At 37.1% G+C, this 18102-nt stretch overlaps 1 protein-coding gene across 6 annotated transcripts in view; it reads left to right on the forward strand.

Moving 5' to 3' along the window:
* Nucleotides 1–18102, forward strand: part of tbc1d1 (TBC1 domain family member 1) — a 55316-nt gene that overhangs the window by 7712 nt on the left and 29502 nt on the right. For 5 of the 6 annotated variants that reach the window (XM_023333158.1, XM_023333161.1, XM_023333162.1 and 2 more), the window contains exons 3-7: nt 12134–12721; nt 15912–16001; nt 16085–16189; nt 16571–16703; nt 16840–16931. In XM_023333158.1, the coding sequence (XP_023188926.1) occupies nt 12134–12721; nt 15912–16001; nt 16085–16189; nt 16571–16703; nt 16840–16931 (1008 nt within the window). Of the gene's footprint in view, nt 1–1625; nt 1863–12133; nt 12722–15911; nt 16002–16084; nt 16190–16570; nt 16704–16839; nt 16932–18102 lie in introns of those variants that run through there. The other variant, XM_023333163.1, reaches the window with a different exon arrangement.

An 18102-nucleotide genomic window follows, 5' to 3' on the forward strand; every position in this document is an offset into this window, starting at 1 on the left:
GCTTTAATTTTCCATGAGCAGCATGACTGCTTAGAGAGGGCAGCTACATATAAGGGCAACATTTAAGGAGTATTTATAAAGCTTTGGAATTTGCTTAGCGTGGGTTTTCCAATGATGGCCATGACACACTCGTTTTGATCCAAAACAGCAATAAAAGCTACATAAAACCTTAACCAGTTCCTGGAACTGTTTTTTTTCTTTTCAAAATTAAAGACCTGTCCTGCTGTTCATTCATGACATTTCTTGTGCGTGTCTTGTGAATAAGCAGCTTTTATTTGTGGGAAAATGAACGATCAGGTACTAATTTAAGCAGTACAGCTGTAAATTTCAACTTCCTCCTCTGCCTCCAGAGATGGCAAACCTCTCAGGGGAGAGACGGGTTTTCCCTGCTGCTGCACAGTTAAAACTAAACCACTGGGTGTCACCACTGAAGTGTGCAAAGTCTCTCAGAGTAAATGCCTTGAGAAATTATAGATTTTTTTTTCTCTATTTTGCAAAATTTATTTGCAGTCTGCAATGAATAATTAAATATCGCAAGTTATTTAAAATTAAAAGTGGTGGTGACATTTGTGAAGGTTTGAAAATTTGCAAGATGAGTAAACATCCCCAGGTTCTATCGTTCTGTTGAATCAAAAGGCAATCAGGGAATGCAAAATTATACTGTTTTATGTAGTTTATGTGCATGGTTTAATAATACCTGAACTGTGTGTATTGTGTGCCAGACGTGTCTAGATGTAATTGACAGATACTCTCAGAAATAAGTTAAGCATTAAAACAATGCTTATTGCATACATCTTGTTATGATTAACTACTGAAATAATTAAATATAATAAACACAAATTGATAATATTTTAATTCAGTAATGTATGAAACATATCACTAAATGCTTTAAAGAGAAATTGTTTGACTCATAGGAAAAAAATTATGCTGTGCATTATAACATAATTAAAATTAGCAGCAATACCTGTCAAAGTAGTAAACTTGCACATCAAATCTCCAGACCAATATTTGAATACAGCAGTCTCAGTCCACCTATTTTAAGATGGAAGGCTGACAGATAAGACAAATTCACTGAATGATTCAGCATGAGACCAAATAATTTAAAAATAAATGGTGGAATAACTATATGAATGTACAAGTATATTTAACTTCTATTTTTAATTCAGAACTTCAAGTAATCACTTATCCATTCATTAAATCGTGGTACTCTTGGACCTCCATAATTCTACGACGCTCAACTTTGACATTAATTCTTTTGCAAGATCTTTCACAGTAATTACCCCCGAAAGGAGTTCATTCATTCTTGCCAGATTGGGATTGGTCTGCCTGCCTGCAGGAAACACTGTTTATATACCCGCATACCAGCGAGGAAAACTGATATAATCTTCCTGAGGTGACGTTAACAGCGTTAACCACCCAGGGAAAAACATCTACCGCCTAAAGTTTTGAGTACTGCGGACAGGAACTGTCCAGCCCATCCCCAAAACACATTGGAGGGCATAACCAGGTCAAGAATCCAAGGCTGTGCTAGAAGAAAGCCGGAAGTTAATTCGTAAAACATCAAAATAAAAGCTTGCACGCCACATTCATTATTGTATTCATTACTCTGAGGGATTGAAACCGGATATGAACGCTGGATTGGATTCGCCGCTTGGAGAACTAACCGCATGATCTTCCTTGGTTTTTAGAGAGCAAAATGAACTTTCCATAGAATTTGTGTTGAAGTCCCACACACGGCAAGAAACGAGCAACGGACACAATATTAGCGCCGAGGTCCAGTTTTTGGGACTTTTATGGCGGATGGGATGAAAGCGCGACTCCAGCGATTCAACTTGTTCAACAACAAACAAGAGCAGAAAGATGTGAGTCAAGTTATTGCCGCTGTTAAGTTTGTCTGCATGCTAAGTGGACAGTTAGCTAACATTAACAGGAGCGGACCTCAGCTTAATGAGCTCGTCCTCCTGTTAGCCAGCCTTAGTCAGCTTTCCTGAGCCAGAAAGTCTCTCCACGGTCCACTTGGAAAAGGATACAATGAGGTGTCAGTTACATTAGCCCGCTGATATTGTCTGCTGGCACAAACCAACTTTAGTCCACAGACAGTAGAAATATTTCTATATTTATTTAGCCTCTAACCTGGCATACAGAGCAGTTTTCAGGACAGAAATGTCTTTGTTCCTGTCTGTGGATGATGAAGTGGGTCAAGTCACGCTGCTGACACTTTTGGGTGGTTCACTTTTCACTTGTTGCTTATTGTTGTTATTTGTTGGACCACTGAGGACGGGACAATCAGGAGCAGTTTTGAAAAGGTCACACTGTAAACTGGCCTGCTTCTCAAAACTTATCTTAACTTAGAAGGTTTTGTTTGAACTTTGGTATTTTCCTTCTCTGCTTAATATCTACAGATATGTTTGAGAGACCACAGGGCCTGTCAGAGATATCTGCTGCAGCAGTGGGGGAAATTTACAAGAGCATATTATTCTTTACTTTGTCATTTCAGTGTGTACCAGAAGGCTAAACTACTGATTGTCAGTGTATGATTCGCTGAACCTTTTCTCTAAACTTTTGTTGCTTCTCCAAAATAAACAGGTGGGTAGAATATCAAAACATGTATTAAATTAAGAGTAGCAATACTTCAACATATTTTTACGCAAGTACAAAGTAGCCCTCCAGGATATTACTTAACTAAAGAGGAAAGGGTATTTGACAAACAGCTGCTTGATTACTGAATGGCTGATCAAAAGATCTGATTTAATATTTTAATATATATTCAATTATATATGCGTTCTGTTATTTTAAAGATTAAAGATGAAAAACAAATACTGCACAGCATAGATGCAAAACTAATTCAGTCAGAAAAAAAAATATATTTTCAAGCTAAACCTTTTCAACATTAAACCAATATTTACAGTAAGTGGTATATGTAGAACTGGTTAAACTTCTTCTACAGTAGTTACAATAGGTAGTGTTTACTGTATCTTCTCAACCTTCAAATGGCACAGGAGGCTGAGTAAACAGAAAACAGCATTAAAACAATGAAACTTGTGTACAAACAAGAAGATTCGCTTCAGCATAAACTGTAGGTGTGTGTATCTGTGTCTCATGCATTTCTGGCTAAAACGTTGTTCTTCATTCAGTGAAGTAACTCACAGTGGGTCGTCTCCAGAAAGGTTATTCAAGTCAGCTACTCGGAAAGTTTTTTTTCCCCCAAAATGTTACTCAATGTGACTGAGAAAAGGTAACTAGTTACAGAGAAGTTAACAATGAAAACTGTCAGTACAGTTCTGAAAATTTTGTCACTCATAATTTCTTATGTTTTAGCTTTTTATTTAGTTTTTTTTTTTTGGTTGTTACATCTTTAGTTTTTGAGATCGTCAGTCAGCTATTCCTTAATAAATACTACAAGCTCGTTACAAATTCTGATTTGATTTTGAATCAGAGAAGCTTTGCAAATCAACCTCAGCCTGTGTAAAAAAAAAAGTACTTGTCCTACTTGTTTAATAAAAAAAAACAGCCTCATACCACATTTTTGAGAAAATTACCCAAACCAGGCTTGATTATTGCAAGGCATCAATGAAATAGTCATATATCAAAATCTGCCAGTTTAGCTTTGATCGGCTCTGAACAGTTCTTGATGGGTCGATCTTATTTTTCACTTCTATCAACTAAGTACATTAAAACTAAAAACTACCACAACTTTGCCTCAGTAAGTGGATCATTAAACAGCCCGTACTTTTCTAAACTTTTAACAAAAACCAGAAGTGACCTAAGTTTTCATGCGTAAATGAGGATAGTTGCCTATTTCTTTCAGTTTTTGGTAGCTACTAGCTCAAACGAAATCCCTCATCATTTTTCTAGTTTGGCACTTACAGGCTTAAGAAAAACAAAAAGCTAAATTGGTCAAAATTGGAATAGGCAGGACAAAAACCTGATCAGTGCATCACTAATATAGAGTGACTTGTAAGAAATTAATGCTTCAAGGGCTATAATGGTGGGTAGCGATGGGTGGCTTGTTTCCTTGTTTCTTCATTGTGTTGCTCCATGTGGTTTGTGGTGTAGTCCTTAAACACAGTAATTACGCAAGATTTTTCTTCAGATTATTGAGGTGTTATAGCTGCTGGTTGCTCACTTGTTCCCAGATTCCTTGTCTTATTGTGAGCATGAAGATCCAGTATGCCTGGGTTCTCCTGCCAACTGTAGGTGTGTGTGTGTGTGTGTGTGTGTGTGTGTGTGTGTGTGTGTGTGTGTGTGTGTGTGTGAGTCATGGTAGCTGTATTCCTGCCAGGACTTTAATCCTGCAGCAGAAGACAGGTGTCTTTCTTCAGCGTGTGAATCAGTCTATGTAAAGCTCTTAGTTCAGCCGTCTGTTGGTGCTGATAAGACATACTTTTGGATCTTAACTCTCCAGCAGCTCCAGGAATCCTTCTGCAGTACAGGCTGTAATGTATGGAGCTGTGATGCATGTTTTACTGTTGTAGGCCACTGAATGAATAATAGGTTGGCTTTTATGACTTCATTGCTCATCAGAATGACTTCTCTCAGGGATTCACCTATAAACCTTTCCAGTTGGAACAACTGATTTCATAAAAAAAAAAAAGTCGAGCAAAGTCCAGTATGGACAACACTTTGGTCATTGAGGCAGAAATACTGTGAAAGCTTATTGAAGATGGTGTTTACCAAGTACTGTCCAGAAAATGATGGGTTAAGTTTTAGTCTGCCTTTTTTCCTTTCCTTTCCCCACTCCTGCTTTGTCACCTCTTGTGACCGACATATGACTGTACAAGACCAACATATGTCTTGTTTCTTATTTGACAAACCATTTATGTTTCCCATCGTCTTGTCATTTCTGCCTGCTATCTGATACTCTGTACTTTCACCCCAGTTGGGGGGGAAGGGGCTTTCCTTTATTCTGATGTTCATGTAGCGACATCATTTTTTTGTGTTTTATGATGGGGTCATTTGCCTACCCTGCACCATTTTAAATGTTTTCCTTTTCTTCTTTGCCTTTCACTCTCTGTTAGTGATCCATCTCTTCTGTTAAATATATATTGAACTTTGAACTTGGGTTCGTTCTAGAAGGCACAAGACTCAGCCACATGATCGTGGAAAGAAGAGAACGGGACTTTTTTCATTTCGTCATTGTTTTTATTCTGATTTTCTAGGCCACCTGATTTGTTGTTGGGATTTTTTTTTCTGTAATTTTTATGTTTTTTCTTTCTCTTGACCTCACCAGTCAGATGTCTATCCATTAGGCTCAGTCACACCAGCTATAAAATCATCAGTAATGCTTCCCTTCTCTTTATCTTTTTCATTTGTCCATTTTTACAAAATCAGTTCTTAAAGTTCTCCTCAGCATTAGTTGGCATAAGTGAAACATCATAATTAATATGCATTTAGGTTTAAAACGGTTGTCTCTTCTGTTTTCCCACTAGTGGGATTCCCCTGCTTGTCATAAAAATGCTGTTCCTCAAATGTAATTATTGCATTGGAATTCCCACTTCTTGTGTAAATCTAGGAAAAAATATGCAATTTCTCAGAAATGCAGTGTGTAACACCCATTACACAGATTGTGCTATATCAATAGATGTTTATGGGGATGCAGAGGTTACATTTTTTTAAAGCTATTGTTTCAACATTGGTGCAAACTTTTCTAGCACGTTCTTTCATAGTTGTTAAAGACTCGACTATTAGAGAATGTGCCAGAGCGACCATGATTTTCTTAGACTGCTTGGAAAATGGGGTATTAATATACCACCCTCCCCCACCTGTTGCTGCATTGCAGGTCAACTGGCTTAACAAACTCTACTACACTTTATCTTTACCATGTGAAAATACATTTGTGGTGGTGAAGGTAAAGAAGCACACTCATTACTTTAATTAAAGACCTATTAAAACTATTTAACATTGTTTTAGGACTACAACCGGTAAACTATGAAGAACATACCTGGTAACCACTAGAAAGCCAGATTACAACCGGTTTACATCACCTTGTTGGACATATGTTACTCTATGAAGAGCAGAATGACTATGGCTATGTTCTAACAGCTGGAAAATGCGACTCAATCCACCTTTTTTCCCCCCGACTTTTTCATGACTGTCTGAACAACCCAGTTCTGATTTTTTCATCCCCCCTAAAATCTGATTTGTTCCACTTCCATGTGCGGTACTGAATCAGGTACATATTTGATTGTTTTCAATGTGTCTGCAGTCATTGATGTGAGAGAGGCATCATAATTCTGCACCAGAAGAAGCTAAACACGGTAAATCTGGAACAATGGCTGAAAATTAAGATTATGAAAGTTATGAAAGAAATCTGAGTCAGTGAAGCACATCACATAATCCCACCTCTCTTGGCTCTGACTACACATCCAAACATACTTCTCTCCAGAAATTGCAGTCAATGCTCCACAAAAGCAGTTTTTATTACCTGTTCTTTATTTATATTAACTTCCTTGGTCTTGTTTTTTTGTGAAAAAACTGTCCACTTCCATTTCTGAGTAAACTGTAAAAGTGATCCATAAACGGTGTCATATTATTACTTCTGTAAACAGTAGTAATCTGCTGTGTAATGTCAATATTCTTCCTTGGCTGGTTATGTTGGAGTCATAAATTGTTCACACAGAAGTCTGATTGCATTTAACTAGTAGTATAAATGACCATGGCAAAAAACAACAACAAAAAAAAAAAAAAAAAATCAGATTTCAGCAAAAAAATCAGAATCGAATATCAAGATCCTCTGTTTAAATGTTGCTTAATATTCTCTGTAATATGGTTGCTTGGGAACTCCTACAGTGTGTTGTATCCATTTTAATTTAGTTTTTTAATCAAGTTAATATCAAACACCTAGAAAGTTGTGCAAAAGATTATTTTCACTATAATAATCCATATGTGTTTTTGATTTGGCAGTATGACATTTAAGTACTGCTTTTCCATTTTAATTTAAAGCAATTAGCTCTTGGCATCTACAGTTATTATTATTTTACTAAAAACAATGAAACTGCAGTAGTTTAAGTAAAGGTTATCATACTGTGAACATCTCATACTGACCTATGCCCAAATAGTAAATTTACTTCCCTTTTGAGTTTTACAATAAATGTCAACTTCATTTTTGTTAAGTATTCACAATCTGATTCAAAAGACAGGTGTAAAAAGTACAGGACCTTAGCCAGTCACGCTGCATGTAAGCAGCACAGTGAGCAGCATGACTATTACATGAAGCTGTTACAGCACAGCTGCTTTGTGTCTACGTTTCTGCTTCCTGGATAGTAATTGGTTAAAGCTGAACGGCTACATTTGAAAATCCCTTGAAGCTAGTAAAATTAGCAACAGTGGCTGGAGAACTGAGTCAATATGCTATTCACCACTGCTATAATTTTAGCTTTCTTTTTGAGCAGCCATTCAGAGGCAAAGTTACAACTAAAACATTCTGGGGGAAAAAAGCAACAGTGAAAATAAAATCAGGTAAATAAACATCTATTAAAGTTAAGAAGTCAGTAGTTATCAGGCATGGCTAATCAAAGGCTGGTACCTGTACTGCTTCTTGTCCAAATTTTGTTGAATAATTGACCTCCTGCCAAAAGGTGATTGTGTGGGTTAGTTTTGTTGTACTTGGAAAATTATTCTACATTTGTTCTCATTACTATCTTCTCGTATATCACAGTCACCTCTGACTCGCCTGTTTTGGTAAACCCAAAAGAGTTCACTTTGTTTATTGCACTAAGCTGAAACTTCTCTATTTTTGGCAGCGCTTGTGTAACTTCCTTCCTCTTGAAATTAACACTACGCTAGTTGTACTTAATTCTCTCTAAGGGAGTTTGAGCTTTTTTCAGTATAACTGCACTGTGAGTGGACCGATCTGTGGGTCTTTGCATGAGGTTGAGTCCAGATGCCTTCCTGTGTGAGATCAGCCTGTTATAAATGTTCCACTGTGAGAAAAACAGTTGACTGTAGCCGAAGCTGCCATCTGACAAACCCTTTTTCCATCCATTTCACTTCACTCCTCAAATGTATGACCTTAAAACTGTAAGAAGGAGCATGGAATGACACAGATGACCGGCCATACGCAGGGCTGTAAAAAATGCATCTGCCTTTTACAGATTTCAGTTTCTGCTTTTTGTGAAAAACAAATGTCCCCCTTGTTAAATCATAGATTAACTGATTAACTACAGATGCATTCAATAAATTAGATTATTATCAAAACGTTTAATCAACTCATTTCACTAAATGAAACGTGGATCTTTTCAAGCCTTTATTTCTGTCAATTATGATGATTTTCCACCTACAGAAAATGTAATTGAAAATTAGAATTACATGACACATTTTTAATGCAGAAATGTGAACTTAATGAAAATGGTGTTTGATTCCTGCTTAAAGGTTCTTGTTTTTAAACTATATTTTAAGTATTATAAACAAATCTCTTTGGAAAGCAAGTTCTAAATTTATTGAAAATGACAAAACTTTTAATAATAAGCATCGTCTCACTTTCCTCAGTCAAGTCAGTGCTCACTATTCAACAATAAGACAGGGATACAGGGCAAAAAATGCATCATGGAAGCGTTTCAAGACCAAAACCACTGCTGACTAAAAATAACACACAAATGACACATTTGGCAAAAAAAAAAAAAAAAACGTCTTGGTTATCCTTCAAGATTTTATGGAATAAAATCTGCTGGACTGGTGAGACAAAAGTACACCCTGTTAAATCTGTTCTAAAACTAACATTTCAGAATCAGAATAACATAATTATCTGGGATTGCTTCAGGGCCTGTATGTCTTGTCACAATTGATCATTGATGGCCTTCATTTCAGCCAAATGTCCAACAGGACCATGTTTGTTTAGACTGCTTCTCTTTTAGAAAATCATTTATATATTTTATATTAACCTAGACTGTATTTGTCTTGTACTGAGTTAGGTTAATGGTCTGAAACATTTAAGTGAGAATAACAACAAGAACAAAAAAAACTTTAATAGAGCAAATTCCAATACAAGGAATATTCTGAGAGCTCCTGCTCACTGGAATTGATTACATACTCAAATGGAAAGGACATGAATTGCCTCAAGGCTGCAACAAATGAATATTTTCATTGTTGACTGTTGATAAAACTGTGAGAACATACGAAATGCTAACCACAGCTGCTTCTCAGTGCATACTTTAACTGATATTCCATGTTTCTTTTAAAGAGGAGAGAGAAATGAGTCAAGGTGTTGTTGAAAATAAATGTGAAAATTAAGGGAAGAGGAATAGGCCGGTTGAGGGGAAGGCAAAACAGAAAGTCTGTAAGTGGACAAACAGACCACTCTACTCTCAAGTAGACACTTGTGGCAAAGAGCTGACAAACAGGGTGTCTGGATGTTCATGTTGAGCCCAGCCATCTTTGAGATTGAGCAGATGAAGCTTTGGTTTATAGAACGTAGCATTAGAAGAGACGTTCAGTCAAACTTGTCCAATGCTAAGATTGTTTGTTGAGTACGTGTCTGCTAATTCAGGTCTCTGTGTGTGTAACTGAGATACAGTAGTTTCTTAACCTTTTAATAACATAGAACAGATAGTTTTATTATCTTCATAACAATGGCTGACTGGTTGTCAGAAAGGTCCTTATTTTAGCTCATGTTGTTTTCTCTACAGTTTTGTTAATGAAGCAAACATTTAGACTAATGACATGGCTGTCACAAGGATAAAAACATACAGGCTTGATAATTTGTCATTCCTTCCGGCAGTGATGCCTAGTGTGTACCACATGGTTAGGCCCCCAGCACCCAGAACAAAATCCCTTCAAATAAAAAATGCATTTCTCTGTCTGATGTGTATGTGCAGCCTCTAATATAGTCCAGCAATTTCAACAGCTCATGAAAAAAAGTAGTGAAAAAGTTATTTTGAGACATCCATAAAGAAGGAAGACCAGTAGTTGGGCTCTGTCGGAGGTGACAGGCAGAAAGAGATGGGTACTAGGACAGGAGATGTCCTCTTAAGAGCTGGCTTTTCAAGAGTTTCTTGAAGCTTGACAGACTTTTCTTGTAGTGCTCAGTCTTTTCACCATCACGCAATAAATAATACATGCAAAGAATCTGGATTTTCTTGAGTGTGTGTAGACACCGCTTGCCAAAAATCCCTTCATGACCAGAGTGGCTAGTCGTGATTAGTAGAGACATATCTCTAAAAATTGCAGTCGTGGTTTTAAATAGTATTGATTCAACAAAGGTGCATACAAATAAATGCCACAGACTTCAGGATTATATTTGTAAAAACAATTGAAAACCATTTGTAATTGTCCTTGACATCTTGATTTTGAAAGTATTAATATAACTTCAGTTGATGTGTTGGATTTCCAATTACAGAAACCTTAAGCATTCTCAGATGTTGTCGTCTCATAGTTAGAGAGGTGTTGGTTTGATTACATAAAAAAATTAACTGGCTTGAGCACACCTCATACCGAGACAAGATGCAGCAAGACCTGGCTCTCAGTCTGTAAAACTTATTTGTTGCTCAGGCATTTCATCCGACTGACATTCCTGGTGTGACTCAACCACTGCTTCTGCTTAGCTCATCTACTTCCTCCCTTTTGTTCCTCGGTTTGGTACACTGCCACTGTGGTGGTGTTAAATTGGACCAAAATAGGAAAAGCAGAAATGGCAGCCAGATGTTATTTTCTGATGGCACTGTCAGTCATCTGTTCTAACTAATTTACATGCTGTTTTTTATGTTTTTGCTGGTGTATCTTTGTTGCAGACTTTTTCTTTTCAACAGTTACTCCATTGTTTGTTATGCCAATTCAAATGCCAGCAGGCCAATAATCCTTAACTTTGTGTTACAATGAGTATTGTTTACTTTTGCATCAATGTGTGTCACTCTTTACAGCTCCAACAAACCATTTACTGAAATATTGTTTTATATTTTTCTTTATGAGCTTTGTTTTAAGTAGGGAGATATAAGCTACATTTTTGTTGTTGTGAACAGAAAAATATCTATGGAGAGTGTTTAGTAGAAACAGTATATTGAAACCAAAAACAATCTGTTTCTAAATAGACGGTTATCAGCCTGTCCAGACAGTTATCAGCCTGCAAGATATTTGCACATAGTATACTACACAACATGCCAATGTTGATGTTCTCTGAATAACAACATAGCCATAACACATCTTGCACAATCCGACCTAGATTTATCTTCATTGTTCAGTCTCGGTCCACAACAAAGAAATCCATTCAGCATTGCTGTCTGAAGGAACTCCTGATCATGGAGACAGAGTTCAATCATCAGCTGTTCATAAAACCCAAAAGTTTCAGCACGTCAAACTAATGTTTATATGTGGGCAGATAAGTGTGAGCTGGAAGTTCACACTTATCAGCGACTTGTTGGTTCCACTTTCTGTGTGTGTGTTTTACATCCTCAAATTTCCTTTGTGATGCAGTTAGTCAGTAGTAGAGTGAGATAAAGTTTATAGATCTTAAAGACAGAGCAGGTTCTATTTTGAGCAAAGTCTGCTGCTCTCTTCACATGCAAAAACAGTACTGCTATTAACTTATTAAAGGTTAAAATACAAAAATGTCTGGATGGTGATGTGTTAAATATTCTGCTCTACAATTTCTTATTCTGTATAAATCACATGTAGAACATGGGGAAACTAACATGAGCATGGGAAACTTTTGTCAGATGAGGACCAAACACACTCCCAAGAAAGAACAAAGCCAGCTTTGTGATGAAACGTCTAATTTGGCTTCTCTTAATACAAGACAATCTTGCAAAAGCCCATTGATTCCAGGAAATCATAACCCTTTACAGTGGTAGGCAGGTTAGTGCACAGTGAGGTGAGGCAACAACATTACTGCCCCCTGCAGGTCAGTTTTGTGCTCAAATTGCAAAGCCCCCCACTTTGACTTGTCTGTTGTTTTTAGCAGCCACATCATAAAGTCAGCTGCATTTGTAAAACCTCCACTCACAATTTGTGTAGGTTTAATAATTCAGTCTAAAGTTGAAAGTTTATTGCGGATATTTCAGGAAACTTTTGCTTATCCTCAACTGAATGAATATGTGTTCTGCTCTTCCATAGTCCCTACATTCAAATGCAATATACCTGAATTGTATTCGGTGAGTGTGTCATTAAGGTACTTTAGCTTTCTTTGTTTGTGTCTCTGTTTTAGGTCCCTGAGATCATCAGTACGTTGAGGCAGGCTGGCAAAAGCTCAGCACGCAACAATGACATCTGCCCTGACTCCATAAAGACGTCCACAAGTTCAGAAGGCAGTGATTCTTCAGAAACATGCCTCTCCTCAGCCTCTACTACATCAAACTCCACCGCTCCCACCTCTGCTGTGTCTCCAACAACGTTTGCTAAAAAGTTTGAGGTACTTTTCTGCGGCAGAGTGAGTGTTGCTCACAAGAAAGCCCCACCTGCTTTAATAGATGAGTGTATTGAGAAGTTCAGTCAGCTGCATGGCTCAGGGACAACAGATAAGGGAGGTGGAGGTTTGGTGGATGGGCTCAGGAGGGCGTTTACCTTCCCATCCTCTGGACTGGGAAATGGTTCTGTTCGGAACGGTACAGCAGGAAGCGCCACCACTGGGACGAGCTCTGCTCTGTTTAAGAGAGACTCCAGCTTCCCAAGCCTGCACCTCGATGAAAACGGCCTTTGTCCAGAAATTTCTAACAACAACACTACAGATTCGATCACCTGCTCGACGACGGTGCAGCCAACCAGCCTGCAGGAGAACCGGACCATGCTGTTTACGGTAATTTTATTCTATGAATAATCCCATAAAATCACACTCATTGAATATTGTTGATCATGGTGGATGCTTTGTGACTGCGACAGATCAATTATTGTTTTTCCACCTGTAAAATAAAATTAGGAAAAATGATTATTTCTAATATTTTAAAATTATTTTTAAAGCTTGCAATTATTAAGAAGAAGCTTTTTATTGTATGCTCCACAAAAGTCAGAAATTCTGACTAAAATGAATTTCATGTGTTCCTCGGTATAAATAGTGGATAATATAGCTGAGGAAATAATGCACTCCCCTCTTGTTGATCTGTAATCCTAACAGCCACTTGTATTGGCTGTTTTAATTTTATAAAAATGGGAACAGAGAATCTGTTTCACCGTTAGATTCAGCTGATTCATGTCTTTAGGTACTATAATTGCCAACATTAACAATATATAAATATGTTTTCTGCCTATTTTCTAGGTTAATTAAAAATGTAGTTGTCATTACAAAATGTCTTTTGTAGAATAAATATGCGAATATATATTTTAAATGGCCTGTAATAAAAAACAACCAAACTAAAAAGAAGTGCAGCATATTCCCTTCACTGACTAAATAAGGTAATTTTCATTGAGCCAACTTAATATTAAAGAGGGAAAAGAAACATATTTTTCCTATAGATTATATCAATGTTTGAATTTGGATTATTTGTTTTGAATGTGTCAGATTATGGACAGATAACACAAAAGCTACTGTTGTAGTTCAAAACTGTTGATTGTGAAATTTTAAGACTTTAAATATCTCACAGTTTTAATGTTGCTGATGGATAAACCCCCCAACATATTTCTAGTTTTCCAAGTTGACTCCATACAAGTCTTATGCTTGTAACACGTTTCTGAGAGGATTTTTGTAACATTTAAGAGTTTGGATTCTGTGAACTCAGTTTACGTGAACTTGATAGAAAACAAGTGGCAAAGAACAAAAACATGATAGAAAATAATACCGACTCAGCAGGAACAAATGCTGACTGGTGCTCAAATCTGCCAAAGTAACACTCCTCTGCCTGACCTTTACTTGCTTCCTCCGGTATTATGCTAGCATGGATTTTCCAGACTGTATTCCAGACAGGAAATGGTCATCACTGGCAGAGGAATCATCGTAGTACTGCCCAGTTCAGCACATATCAGACTTCTTCTTATTGACATTCATGATTCACCCTTCTGCTGCCACAGCCTGATCTCATTGTGTGACGTCACTTTTTTGGCCCAGGTTTGAACAAGCTGATCAAATTATTAAGTTAGGAACAGTCTCAGTATGGGAATAAAGTTTAATAGAGAAGGAAACTGGAGAAGGAGGACAAACAATGTCATTAGAAAATTTAGCAAAAAATGTATTTTTTGCTTTTATTTTTTGCCCCAAAGTCACTGACTTAGGTCAGGCTCTAGAGTCCATATAGAACGATCTGTTGGGAGGTTTCTGCTCTTTAGATTCATGTGAATTGTGTGACAAATTGCCTTCTTATGTGACATCATGGAAAATTAAATGTCAGCCAAGATGTCAGAGCGAGAACTGCAGAGCTCCACAAGTCTGCAGGCTCAATTTCCATATCTGTTAAGATCATTTTATAGTACTGTGAAAAATTATTTGCTTGTTACAGATTTCTTATATTTTCACTTTTTTTCACATTTGCATGTTTCAAATTATCAAATACATTTTAGCATCAGACAAAAATAACCTCAGCACAGTAAGTGCATTTAATCATATTTTAGGATTTATTTGTACATTTTTTGATGCTCAATGGAAAAATGTTAAAAATGGCAAATTTATGGGTTTCCGACAAAAGTGAAAAGAACTTTGTTGTTGACCTGATAAATCAAAATTCTCATTGTGGTGATAAGGTTTTTTTTTCTCATGATAAGTGATACGATAAATTCCCACCCTAGATGAAAGAACGTTGTATGAAATATAGAAGCAACAGTTTCAGAAATGAGTCACAAAGATAAAGCTTGTGCTCAAAGTGGCTTAAAGTAAAAAAAAAAAAGTCAGTGTTTTGGAGAGGCCATGATTTCAGCACAGTTGGAAATGTGTGAGCACAGAAAGGTGTGGGTGTGTGAGGGAGTTTACTTGACAGAACTGTGAAGAGGAATAGACCAAAATTCCAGCTAGGTGTTGTGAAATGTTTATGGAAGGATACTAAAAAACATTTGGCCCAGGTGTTGAAGTCTAAAGGTTATCCTAACAAATATATTTACACTTCTTCTCTCATTATTCTTGCATTTAGCTAATAGAAAAGTTTAGGGCTTTTCCTAAAAACCAGAAAAAGAGACAAATTTAATGTGTATACAGTGAACCCTCGTTTTTCGCGGGGGTTACGTTCCAAAAAGAACCCGTGATAGGCGAAATCCATGAAGTAGTAACCTTTATTTTTTTTTGCAATTATTATACAATAAAATACTCCATAATACATTGAAACCAAAGAACAAAACCTTTTTACAGGCCCAGACATTTGTTTAACAAATAAAAAGTACTGTATAAACTTTTTTTTTATTACAAATAACTACTGTACTGTAAAATAATCATTTTAATATGAACTGAAGGCGGATTCCCGTGCCCGAATTGCGGAGATCAGCGCCACCCCACCGCGACCTGAGTCATTGGATTAGAACGGGAGAAAATAAAAAATGATTATGAAAAAAAACAAAACAAAGTACTGTAGGACAAAGTAAGTAGGACAAATAGTGACTCACGTGTATTTCACTGCTCTTCTGACTGAGCCGCTGCATCCTGACTCCGCTCTGTAGCGTTTTTTTCTTCTAAAGCCCGCGGCGCAGGTGTGTTTTTTTCGAGAGAAGAACATAGTTATCGGTAGTTGTTGTCGCTCTTTTTTCTTCTGGGCAAAAAGATTCTTATAGACTGACATGCCACCATCGATTATGTTAAATATGGCAAGCTGTTTTACGTACGTGTACATATTAAACCGCAATGTTGTTGACACACAGGTAGAGAAGAAGCGGAGAGACTGTTTAGCCAATCAGAATGCAGAACACAATGCACGATGCAAATCCGCGAAGCAGCGAGACCGTGAAAGGTGAACCGCGATATAGCGAGGGTTCACTGTACAGTGTACATATGTATATGTCTGGTTTTAACTCTTTAGCATTTACACAATACCCTACTTATGCACACTAAAATATTTTTCTGTGTTTTTTCTTATTAGGTGGGCAAGTCCCAGATCTTCTTGGTCAGTCCAGACACTAAGAAAGTTGCCATAGAAAAGAGTTTCCGAGAAATCTCATTTTGCTCTCAGGTAAGAAGCAGAGTTTTTACCCAAATGTGCCACATTGGGTCTGTGTTTCATTTGAAATAACTTTTGCTTCCATCTCTTTCCAGGGAATTCATCATGTCGATCACTTTGGCTTCATTTGCAGAGAAATGGCAGAAGGCGGAAGCTGCCATTTTGTGTGCTATGTCTTCCAGTGCACTGATGAATCATTGGTAAGGAAGTCTTTATTTAGATCCTTCATTTCTGCTTTCTAACACAAATAATCAATCACCTTTGATAATATATCTTTTTTAGTTAGTTATGCAGTGACACATCATTCAGGGTTTCAAATATAGTTGTAAAATATATTGTTACAATATATTGTACTATCAATATATTGATAGTACAGTAGTAAATACTGTGCTATCTGTACAGTATTTATTTTAATTTCACTTTTTTAGGCTAATTTCTGGTGGGGGTTTTTCTGTTCATATCAACAAAACTCAGATCTTCTGTTTTCAGAAATGAATTGATTGAACACAATTATATTTTAATTAATCATTTGTCAAACGTATGGAAGAGTGTTATAACGGTTGTCTTTGTTGATGTTGTAGGTGGATGAGATCATGTTGACTTTGAAGCAGGCGTTCTCTGTGGCTGCCCTACAGCAGAACGCAAAGACCCAGAGCCAGCAGTGTGACAGCTGCCCCGTTCAGCAACTCCATAGGCTGTGTGAGAGAATAGAAGGTAGCAAATATGTATTTAAGCAATGTATTCAATTATATTTGATGGATACAAACCATGAAGAATCAAACATTTTAAATGCACAACAAATCTGAAATAAAAAGACGCTTTCTCATACCGTCTGTTTATTCTTTTGCAGGTTTGCACCCTTCCAAAACAAAGCTAGAGCTTCAGAAGCACTTGGCCACTTTAGACAATGATGAGCAGGCTTCAGTCTTTGAAAACACTATGGTAAGGTGTCTGTGAATCTGAAGGACATGTTGTAGCGAGAACACAAACCAGTCAGTCGGCAGGTTGTTTATCATGACTCAATCAAGTGTTTCCTCCTGTGGGGTTACACACACACATCATACATTATTAGAATATTTCAGCCAACCAGTGCTGCATGCTTACTAGCTTCAATTGATTTATGCTTTTAACTTTGAACTGTTTTTGGTTAAAAAATCATTGAAATTGTTTGATAACATCCGTTTCAACACAATTTTTAGTCTTTCCTGTGATTATGTCACATGTTTAACAGTAGCAGCAAGACAGGTTATAAGAGTTCAACTGTAGAGGAATGTGGATCCTCATTTCTCTGTGGCACAGCTGACATCTGCTGGTGATCTGGATGAACTACATCAAGAACTGCTCAATGGGATTGATACATTATAGGGGAGCAGAAGTATTCATACCAATTTGACTGTTTACACAATAAAACCACACAATGTAGGTTTATGGACCAACACAAAGTGGTGCATAATTGTGAAATGGAAGAGAAGTTTTTAAAAAAAAAATGTGTGAAATATTTCACTGATTTGTTATCAGCCACAATGAATCAAGACGTTTTAGATTCTAATTTAGGTCTAGACATTGACTTGATCATTTTAAAATGTGAATATGCTTTGATGTACAACGCAACATTGTAGCTCTGGCTGTTTGCTTAGTGTCAGTGTGCTGCTGGAAGGTGAAGCACCGCCCTCCATCTCTAGCCTTTTGTAACCTCTTAGAGGTTAACCGAATATTTTCTGTCTTTGATTGTATTTTTAAAATGGTGACCAAAAAATCTGAAGGTCATTTGTCATTTTGACAAATTGCAATTCACAAGCCAGACCACTTGGACATTTTCAACTTTGTACATTGTACACTACGTAGGTAACTAAATCAATCAGGAAAAAAGAAAAATCCCATTTGGCCATTATTTCCGAACTGGATACCTTACTCAATCATCTCAATATCCAGGAGCTGACGGCGTGTTGAAGAGTTAAGGGTCACAGTTTGGTGCAGCTGGACCACGAACGCACAAGCAGAACATGCAGCAGGATTTTCTTCCCTCTGAAGCGAGTGCTTGTGGGATCAAGCCCCTCGTTCAAAGAATCTGGCCGTCTTCTGATTATTTCACTTAGAGAAATATTCCCTGATT

Source organism: Xiphophorus maculatus, chromosome 5, assembly GCF_002775205.1.
Source record: "Xiphophorus maculatus strain JP 163 A chromosome 5, X_maculatus-5.0-male, whole genome shotgun sequence".
In the NCBI taxonomy this organism is placed as follows: Eukaryota; Metazoa; Chordata; class Actinopteri; order Cyprinodontiformes; family Poeciliidae; genus Xiphophorus; species Xiphophorus maculatus.